This window comes from Solanum dulcamara, chromosome 9 (assembly GCF_947179165.1).
Source record: "Solanum dulcamara chromosome 9, daSolDulc1.2, whole genome shotgun sequence".
Lineage (NCBI taxonomy): Eukaryota > Viridiplantae > Streptophyta > Magnoliopsida > Solanales > Solanaceae > Solanum > Solanum dulcamara.
This window is the reverse complement of record NC_077245.1, coordinates 47,227,113-47,238,392: the sequence shown is the minus strand read 5'-3', so window position 1 is coordinate 47,238,392 and position 11,280 is coordinate 47,227,113. Positions and strand designations below refer to the sequence as shown.

At 32.4% G+C, this 11,280-nt stretch overlaps 1 protein-coding gene across 1 annotated transcript; it reads right to left on the bottom strand.

The window, feature by feature from the left end:
• Positions 1–10,439: 10,439 nt before the first annotated feature.
• On the bottom strand, positions 10,440–11,064 carry LOC129903975 (flowering-promoting factor 1). The gene has a single exon (XM_055979508.1). The coding sequence runs from the start codon at positions 11,014–11,016 to the stop codon at positions 10,696–10,698; it is 321 nt and encodes a 106-aa protein (XP_055835483.1). The 5' UTR covers positions 11,017–11,064; the 3' UTR covers positions 10,440–10,695.
• Between the last annotated feature and the right edge of the window lie 216 nt (positions 11,065–11,280).

Genomic DNA, 11,280 nt, shown 5'->3' with positions numbered 1-11,280 from the left:
GGATTAATTCTGAAAGGCCTGGAAAAATTGAGAAAAGTCATTGTTTCAGTGGACCATGAGTGCCACCTATGGCCGGGAGAAAGTTCTACGAGCCATAGAAAAACATTTATTTGTTAGGACCCATTCTTATGATTCCTTCTGTAAGTCATCCAACATACTTTGACCCGTAGGGTCAATCGTAGATCCAAGTGTCATATTTCAATAGCTACTAGAATATACACCATGACCCTATGACCAGTTCTACTATATGTAACAAGTTCTACGGACCGTAGAACGATCCATAGACCCCAACCCCAATTCCCTCAGTGGAATTCTAAGAATGGGTTTCACGATCCATCTTAGGATCTACACCCGTAGAAGAGTGGTTGTATAACCATCAATTCAATTCCCAGAATGTCTAATTTTTGGACCCTAGCTTCTAAAATTGGTCTTCTACGGCCCATAGAAAGCTCTACGGCCTGTAAAATGACCCATAGCGACCTAGAGTCAGTTATAAGTGAGGGGTAGTTTGGTCTTTTCTCATATTTTTCAAACTAAAACCCTGACATTTTTGGCCTAAAATAAGTCCCTTATCAGTATCCAACGTGTCTTTTCACACATTAACACTTAGAATTTTTGAAAGCAAGGATTGAAGAGGAGAAAATCTAGGGTTCAAGCGTTCCTACCAACTTCTTTGAGTTTTATTTCGATCATTGATCTTCTAGGTATGTAAGGCTAATCATAATATTGTATTGAGTTCATCCCCATTCCCTACATCTTCGTTCAATTATTATGAGTTTGATTTTGAGTTTCAAATCCCGTTATATAAAAAAATTGAGTTAATTATGTAGTCTTTCGTTGATTTCCCTATATAATTATTGATATTGAGATTATTCCTATGAGTTCAAGTTCTTGAAATTGTTGTTCATGTTTGCAATCAAATTAGTGTACCATGAGTGCCACCTACGACCCATAGAAAGTTCTATGAGCCATAGGGATGACTCATTGGGTCCCCAAACACGTATAAAAAAATTTAGTTGTTAAGATCCATTCCTACGAGTTCTTCTACAAGCCATTAACATCCTACGACCTGTAGGGTCAATTGAAGACCCAAGTGCCACATTCGTGTAGCTATTAGAATGTGCAACATGATCCTATGACCACTTCTATGATTTGTACCAAGTTTTACAAACCATAGAACAGTTCATAAACCCCAGCCTCAATTCCCTCAATGGAATTCTATGAAATGGATTTCACGATCCGTCTTAGGGTCTATGACTCGTAGAAGAGTGGTCGTAGACCCATCAAGTCAATTTCCATAATGTCTAATTTTTGGACCCTAGCTTCTATGATTGGTCTTCTACGACCTGTAGAAAGTTCTACGGTCAGTAGAATGATCCTTAATGATATAGAGTCAGTTTTAAGTGAGGGGTAGTTTGGTCTTTTTCTATATTTTCTAAAGCAAAACCCTGATATTTTGGGACTAAAAGAAGTCCCTTATCAATACCCGACGTGCCTTTTCTCTCATTAACACTTAAAATATTTTGAGAGAAAGAATTGGAGAGAGAAAAGCTAGGTTCAAGCATTCCCACTAAATTCTTTGAGTTTCACTTCGATCATTGATCTAGTAGGTATGTAAGGCTAATCGCACCATTGGACTGAATCCTTCCTCATGTCTTACATCTTCGTTCAATTAGTATGAGTTTAAGTTTGAGTTTCAATACCGTTATATTAAATTTTTGAGTTAATTATGTAATCTTTCGTTGAGTTTCCTATATAGTTATTGATATTGAGATTATTCCTATGAGTTCAAGTTCTTGAAATTGTTGTTCATGTTTGCATTCACATGAACTCTTGTTAAGTAATTACATTGTTTATTTCTATGTATTATTTTGAGATAAAAGAATGATATATTTCATATTTTAAATTGAGTAAGGAGTTTGAGCATGAGTCGAGTTTTGAGAAGTCATGTCTTAAATTGATTAAGGAGTTTGAGCATGAGTCAAATTTTGAGAAGTCTTGCATTCGCTGATTTTGAGCTTGATTTTTATCAAGTCTAATGAGTTAGAGTTTATGCATGTATTTTGAGACTGAGTTGAGAAATCAAAGCTATGTTTTAAACACATTTACTAAGTCGAGAGTATAAGAAGTAATGAGTTGAGAAGAGTTGAGTAACATTGAGTAAAGTCCAATGAGACTAATGAGATATTATTTTGAGTACTTACACTCACTTGAGAATATGAGCATAATAAATATATTTTGTGAGTAATATTGAGCAGTGAATTGGGTAAGAGTTTAAAATAACTCTAACCCCATAAACTACGTAGCTAATATGGGATAAGATTGTACCGTTGGTTCGTGCGAATCCTCACTTCAGTCCTTGATACAGACTTTTATTGGATCCATGAGATAAGTTTGTATTCCTTACCTTGGCAAGGTATTGGATGACTGTGGCAACAACAGCAGTTTGTTGGGTCATTAAGAGAAACATAGTGTTGGTTGTAGGTTAGAGAAACATCCCAAGTGTGAAATACTATATTTAACTAAGTTGCATTCACTATTTATATTTTGTAAAGCATTGTGTTATTATCATATTACATGCATTATTGAGTTAAGTATTTCAGTAATAAGTTTATTATATATTTTTGAGTAAGTTTTCTTTCAGCTATTTTACATACCTTATATTCCATGTACTGGCGTCATTCGGAGTTACATCATTTTATGATGCAGATAAAGGTGATAGAGATCTTCAACAAGCATATCGTTAAAGATCAGTTTCTTTCTAGATTTTGGTGAGACCTCCTTCCATTCGGAGGAACTCTTTGATTATTCAATCTTTATTTATTTAGTCATTTGAGGTAGTTGTGGGCTTGTCCCAGTACGTATTTAGAGTCAGTTTAGAGGCTTCATAGACTAGACAAAGACATAGTAAAGTTTATTCAGTTTTATTTTTAGAGTTCATGTTTTACAAATATTGAGTTATATTATATTCAGAGTATTTTTGCCATTTAACTATGAGAAGTTACACTTTTATAAATTGGATTCACATCTTAAACTAATTGAGTGAGTTGAGTCTTCCGTTGAGTAGTTAGCCAGGTCAAGGGTTCACTTGGAAACCAACAATGATTTCTGAGGTGCCAGCCACGCCTAGGATGTAGAATCGAGACGTGACAATTGTGTTTGGTGACTCACCAATTAGGTCGGCGATATTCGTCGATCTCACCGAGTAGGCCCCAACAATTATTTATAAAGGTTATTTCGGTCATTTTTTATTCTTTTAATCCTTAAGCTATGTCGTTTTAAGCCTAATTCTAAGACCTATAAGTACCCCCATTTCCTCTCATTCACATAAAATTCTCTAAGGCTCTCAAGGATTTTTCTCTCAAGGTTTTCTTCTCCACCAAGCTAGGGTTTCAAGAACTCAAGATTCCTTTTTAAATTTTAAGCTAAGGATCATCAAGATATGTGGGTATTTTATCCGTAGATTCTCTTCCATCCATGGAGTCCCAAAGTATTTTAAATTTCTCTTATGATTTCTCTCCTAAACCCTAAATTTTGATAATCTTGCATTAGGTTCAATTAAGTATGTTTTATTCAATCTCAATGATCTTATTATGCATGAATTGATATTATTTACACATTTTTGATGAATTTTACAATAACCCATGCATTATGCTTATTTTATGAACATGACCTATGTGTAAGAATTATGCATGCATCATGAAATTATGACTATGATTTCAAGGAAGTTCTTATGAAAAGAATCAATTACGATTTCTATCAAGACAAAGGTTGCTTCAATGTAAAGTATTCTATCATGAAGGATTTTCATGATTTCTTATGAATGAGCTTATCATAATTTTTGATGCTTAGATAAGTATCCTTATGAACATGCTATGATATCATGATTTGCTAAAGGAGTTATTCTTATGATTTTCAAGTATTTATGATGAATTTGGTCTTGCAAGCTTATTATCATTTTTGATGACTATGTTATGATTGTGTCTATTCTTGTTGAGAGTTTACCTAGCACTGAGCGGATATTGGGATGGAAGCTCTCCCGTTAGTAGAGATCAGGTCTCTAATAGCAATACCCTTGTCCCATAACTACGTGCTCCCATATAACTTAGTCTTAATTAACTCTCGCTAGTGGATCCACAATAGCTAATGTTAATGGTCCTTACCTTAGCATGTAGGACAATCTCTTTTTGATGTGGGAGGGATCACATTGGACACCGTGTTATAGCTCACATGGTTTATTCCTGTTACGGTATCTCTCAATTATGTTATCTTAAGCTTATAATTTTTTTACGAATATTGCATTGACCATATTTTATTTTACTAATGATGTTTTAAAAGATTATGACATATTTTAGTTTGGTCATTGCATTAACATGTTTTATGTAATGCATTGCACATTCTACATACTCAGTACATTCTATAATACTGACTGCATACTTCTTTTTCTCTATTGTTTCATAATATAGATCATGACTCTCCCCCTCACGCCCGTGGTTAGTACTTGGATTCTACCAACATTGCTTGCTTGTTGAATCCTCATGTTTCGAGGGCCAACCACCTTATGATGTCTTTTATTTCATGTCTTTCGGTTTTAGATTTTTTTTGAGTTAGGGTTTGTCCTATGCCTCATCTATAACGGTTAGAGGCTATGCCAGTCTTAGTATTTTTCTCCACATTTCAATTCTTCTCATGTTGAGTTGCTATGTTAAGATTGATTTTAAGACTTATCTTCCGCATTTCATTCTTATGTTGATTATCATGTTATCTTAAGTCATTCTTATGCTAAGAGGCTAGTTTAGGATCTTTCAGGATCCTATTCGCTGTTTCACATCTAGGATCTAGCTTGAATCGTGACAAGGAAGAAGGAGAAGCTTGGAGGCATATAATTAATGATAGCTAGTGAAGCTGCTAGAAGGCATGATTTCAAGAATTTTTTTATGATAGATAAATATTAAATTTTCAAATCATATTTGATTTTCAGGGATAAATAATTTTCATGAAAGAATTAGATCATGTGATACATCATGACATAAAACAAAGCAACATATTGATACAGTTATGATTCGTCTTGTATAATCAAGATCTCTTGGAAAGAAATATACATTAAAATTAGATGAATTACAATTTGAAGATTTATAGATGATTGATGTTGTGGTGTTATTTAAATAGTATTTAGCTATTAGCATACGAAGTTTATCTATACCTGATGATAATAACTTTACATGCACCAACTTCTAGTATCTGAAATTTCATTTTAAAACTAGGTAAATCAAAAATAATTATTTTGACTTTCATATATTGGGCACGTGCCATCACTGCCTAGTATGTTCTATTTTGTTTTTCTTTTAAGATTTAATAAGTAAATTTTCAGTGTATGCTTTTTGAAGCTTTGCGATGTGGTTTGTTAGTGATTATCAATTACTCGTATGTACTGACTAATGTTTGATTATATATTGAATAGCTCTGAAACTTAATCATTTGTAGGCTAATGTATATTTTAACTTTTGGTCAATGATTCATATTTGACGTTCCGTTATCTTTATCATTTCCTTTTTGTGTAGGAACTACCTGTAAGTTCTTTGATTATTATTCTAATATTACTACACTTCTAGTTTCTTTTGCTTACATTGTTGATAGCATATATTCTTATTTTCACATAATAAATCATGGAAGATGTAATGACTAATGACTAGGTGTAGCTTGTTTATCACTAACTGCTAAGATGGAGGAAATTGAAGTTATTGAGAAGCTAGTAGAAAGTTCATGTCCATTATGCTTGTTCTTATTAGGAATTTGTTTGATGTTTATATTGTATATGCTACAATAGAGTTAGAAACTGACGAATTGGGATGCTTTATTTTGTTTTGTAATTAACTATCAATCATATATAAAAATTGGTTATTTTGCATTTTTTTTGATATACTATATATAATTGGCTGAATGCATTTGAAAAAATGAGTTAGCCTTTGTTTCCTATTTAATAACTGGATCTTTAATGTTGGGATTGTCAAATATAACGAAGAAAAAATTGGCAATTAGCAAACAGAAAACTAGTTATTAAAAAGTATAACGTTCGTAATTTTTATCGTCACTAAAGATCTTTAACGACTAGATTACAATTCGATCATTAACTTTTAACGTTAAGGCTTTTAGCAACTAGTGACACTGGATTGTTTTGATCGTTATAGACTTTTTAACGATTGGATGTGGATTTTTAATGATTGAATTTTCTCTCGTTAAAGATCATTTTTTACGGAATGTCTATACAATAAATGTCCAAAATTACATTTGTCGATGTAAAACTTGTATCGTACACTTGAGCCAGATATATTCTTAATATTTTCCAACGAGGCATATTATGTATCATTTGCTAGCAAACTATATTATGTTAGTCTCACATCCGACAAGATATGATACCGCTTAATTGATCGGGCTAAGATCAGATTTCATGTGATCACATGGTGAATTATGTCTTATGTCGGTTATACTAATATACATCAATATATGATGAAATATGAACGTTAAGGTCCACCTAATGAATTTTGATCTCTTGATTCTTCCATGTTATGATTATAATTTCATTGGTTATATCCTGTTTCTGTTTCAAGTATGTTTCATATTTCATTCTGCATTTACATACAGTACAATTCAAAATGCACTTATGTCCTCTTACTTTAAGATGTTGCATTTCAAAATGTAGGTTTGGGTACTCAAACAGGTGATTGAATTTCACATTAAGATCTACATATTCAACTTTTGGTGAGCCCACTCTCCTTATAGGACATAATCATCTCATTTTGTTTTGCTTAGCTATATATGATTAAGGGGTCTTATCCCAATAAATATTTTCAATTATATTAGAGGCTTCATAGATAAACGAGTCTAACATGCTCCTATATTTTGTATTTCATCTTTGCCTTTGAAGTCATTACTAACCACGAGTTACTCCTTTTATGAAAAGTATTTATTTTAACAATTTATGATTATGTTTAAATGAATGAATGTCCTACAAGGCCTATATTTTGAAATTCTTCTATCGCTAAGAATGCTCTATGTTTCATGCCATATTAGTGGTTCACTTGGATAAGTAACGCACCTAATGTCGGTCCCTCTCAGGATTTCGATTTGAAGTGTGACACAAAATTTATGATTCGTGAGATTAATGTATGATGTATCAATGTGATTCAAATGATCTAGGCATACTTCTTATCCTTTACTTACTGATTTTTTATAACAATGATTGGAGGCTATATACTCCTAACATATGTATAGAAAAGTGTTCTCATAGTATGCCGAGCACACAGTCTATTTATCCTTCATGAAATGATACAAGAGAATATAAAGTAGAAAATATTTTTGTTAGCTTGATGGAGCTTGTATGCTCGCTTATGTGTACTAGAAGATGTTGGAAATATTTATATGAGTTTGGTCCATTTATAAGAGATGCTAATTAGCCTGTTAACCCATTAACTTGTCCTCCTTCTTAATCTTAATCCTTAATCTATAAATACACCATTATAGTTGTACAAAAAAAAACCACATTAGTTAATGGCTAGGGTTTACAAGAGAAAATATATGATTTGCATCATCTTAAGGACATATCAATATTGTGGAAATATGGAGATTCATCCATCTTATGAGGATATCCGAAGATCGGTGATAGGAGTTTTGGTTATTGCAGATCCACTTCTGCTATGGAGAAACTTGCAAGTCTCCTAAAGTAGTATTCACTATTCAAATATTGCATAAATAATATTTCTTATGTTCCAATTTATGTGATACCTTTTTTTCAGTCATTTAAAAAAAGAATCACCTTTTTATAATTGAAAATATCTAAATTTTTAAAATTATTGTGTTACCCTTAATGAAAGAATTTATAATCAAGCAAATATCTAAAATTTATTTTAGATTAATTAAAATTTTTATTTTAAGTTAAATTATGTCACGTGAATTTAAACAAAGCGAGTGATACAAAAAGAAGCCTGTTCCTGGTCTGGAAAGTGTAAAACATATTTGAAAGTGGTCACATCTCACATGCCTTACCTACAATGATGAATGAGGAGATACTAGTATGTCCCACGTGCAGACACCATCAAGTCCAATAGAGGTCAACTCCTGATGACACGTCGCCTATGATAAAGGCCCATGATCCACTTCACGTGAACTCCCCTCTCTTGTTTTCTTCACTCCATTATGTAAGGGGACCTCTCGAAATTATTTTTTTCCTGTGATATATATATACATATATATTCCCGACATGTCAAACTAATCAAATGTATTTTCTATCATTCGGAGGAAGATGCATGTCTCTTCTTAGCATTATAAGTACATACAAACATCATTAATTAATTAAATTTTATGTCCCAGCTGATTTCGGAACTTACTTTCAAAATTATATCAGTATAATTTACGTACGTAGTTGTAACTAAAAGATGTTGAAGAAAGTTAGATGCACAAAAAAAAAGATAAGGTACTATACTTATACCTAAACCCTAGAGATCGAGCACAATCTCACCCTCACCAAAGTCCCATTCAATCATGTCTGTTCCAGTTATGCGAAGATCACACAAATCTTGGAGGAACGGTTGGATTCTGAGCTTATCCGGATCAGTTGCAGCGTGGTTTCCTGTCACATATATAATTCCATAGCTATTATGATATCGTTCTTGAATACGGGTCTTCTATGAATACAGTTGCTTCGATGTATGGTGTTTATGAGTTACTATACCCAATCACTTATATTTGCCACATATTGCTTTCTGATATGCCCATATATCATGTCTCTCTATATATATCCATCCAGGTGGTTCACACTTCATTACTCTTGGAAATTAATTAAATATAGTTTTTAAAAACTAACTCTACAATTCAAACCTTCAGTGAATTTATTTATCTATTAGAAAAATATTATATATCATTGTTAAATGTCATCATGTATTCCCATGTTAATATTTAATTATAAAGTTAAATTGTTGAATTTGACATGAACTTCGTGTGTGAATAAGTAATTTATTTTAAAGTTCGTTGTATCCATAAATCATATCAAAAGAGCTCAAGATTTTAATTGGCTTTTAGCTTTGTGTCTACTAATAATTAGTTGTTTAGATAAAAATACAATCCTAAAACCTGTTCATAAATCAAAATGGCTTTTGAGCCACTAATCACAATTTAAATCACAAACTAAATGAGATTTTAATTGAACCTCTTTATTTCCCTTCCCCTGAAACTTGGACACACATTAGTTCTCCAGTAAATATATATGTTTTTACTCAATCGAGTAAGTAATTAATGTTCTATATATTATTATTTATTTAAATAGAAGCAAATAAATTAATAAAAATTGTTCTTGTGAAAAATTAATAAGAATCTTTTAAACATATATATTCATTTCCTCTCTTGTTGGACTTTAAAATGTCTTATTAAAATGATGATCTGAACTTTAGTGACAAGGGTTGAGGGTACTTCAATAATTAACTAGAAAGAATTATTTGAGTGTTCCTCGCTCGCAGTTAGAGAAAAAAATTGGTCAGAATTAAACATTTGATAGTTCCTCCCGTGTTTGCAAATGAGACAGTATTTGTGCAAATATTTCAAGAACTACTTTTAAACGTCAAGTAATGTGTTGTAATAATAACTTGGTAGAAAATATTCTTGAAATATCACAGAGCACTAAATTTTCTTATTGTGTTAAAATCCAATGGAAGCAACACACAGAAAGAGGGATGATATGGATAAAAATTTATAATTACTTCTCCCTCCTCTTCTTTTATACAGCTCAACTTACATAAAAGTTGGATATATCATGGGACAACCTTGTACTCATCATTGGATGTCTTTTCCAACATCAACACAAAGTTATATATGTGCATTCAACTCCCAAAGAATTGACCCGTTGTATTAATTTTTTTCCTACAAAGTGATAAAATATCTTTCCTTTATCTTTTACTTTTGAGATCCTTACTTATCATGAATCCTTTCCAACTTTGGTCATTGTTATGTATTATAATTTTCTTCTAACGTGAAAAACAAAATTGCCCTCAAAGAAGTAGTACTATTATATATCATGGTGATTTTTTCTTCTAACGATTGAATTTTGTCATGTTGGTTTATTTAACAAAAGACTCATACCTATAGCTCCATGCATAATATTTTTATTGCTATTCCGATCATGATTACCTATCTATCTTCCAATGGAAGGTTACATATTTCCCTTTCGAGTCAATTATGAACGAGGATGGATCGAACATCCAACATCGTAATTCATGGTCAGGTGCTCAATCTAAGAATCTTTTTCACTCAAAATTAATTTTTCTTTTGAATTACTTTATGAAATGAGATTTTTATATTATATATTCAGGAGCAAATCAATCAAAAGTCCTTGATTACCTGCCAAAATTAAGGATTACAAAAATGAAGGAAGAAAGCACAGAGACACAGAACATACATAACTTTTATTCCACAATCATTTGAGAACTATTTCTTGAAGCCTAAACACATAAAATAACCAAATGAACTCAAACTACTTTAACATTTCACTCACCAAGAATGGCATGTCAACCAACGCCAAAGCACACACGAAGTTATAACTAACCCCCACTCCAACCCCAAGAAGGAGAGGAGGCCATAAAATAAAAACAAATTAAAAGCTAACCCTAGCAAGCTTTCCTATACAAATTTAAGATGAGATGAGGTTAGCTAAACATCTCTGACATGGAAAACGTTAGGGTTTTTAACGACGATATCGTACATGTGAATGGAGTTGAACTTAGTGAAATCCTTAGGAAGTGAAATCAAGTCGATGGAAGAATGCTTGTGGAATTGGAAAAGTTCAGCGTCACCTCCGTAGTACCTTTCCCATCCCAAACCATTGAGAATTCTTTCGAGACAGCAATAGGATGATACCACTTGCTCACTTGGTAAGTGTATCAAAACCTTCCTTCTTCTTTGAGCTTGATCTCCTGACCCATTTTCTATCAAACGGAAAACCCCATTCTTGAATACCCAAACTCCAGACATTTTTCTTTTCAAATATAATCTAGTTTTTATTTTTATTTTTTTAATGAAGAAGGGACAAATGGGTTTGAGTTAGTCGAAAGATTTTGAGGGTATTTATACAAGTGAGGAGGTAGATAAAACAAGGAAAAGATACTCTTTGAAGTGGGCTGAAAAATAGGTGATGATAGGCTTGTTTAGCTTTATTGTAGAATCTAGATATTGTGGGACCTTTTCTTAAAATTCCAACACACCCATGGGTATTCATTTTGAGAGCATGTACTATCC

Excerpts from the sequence above, each read along its gene's own strand:
- LOC129903975 (XM_055979508.1), bottom strand. The coding sequence starts at position 11,016 with ATGTCTGGAGTTTGGGTATTCAAGAATGGGGTTTTCCGTTTGATAGAA.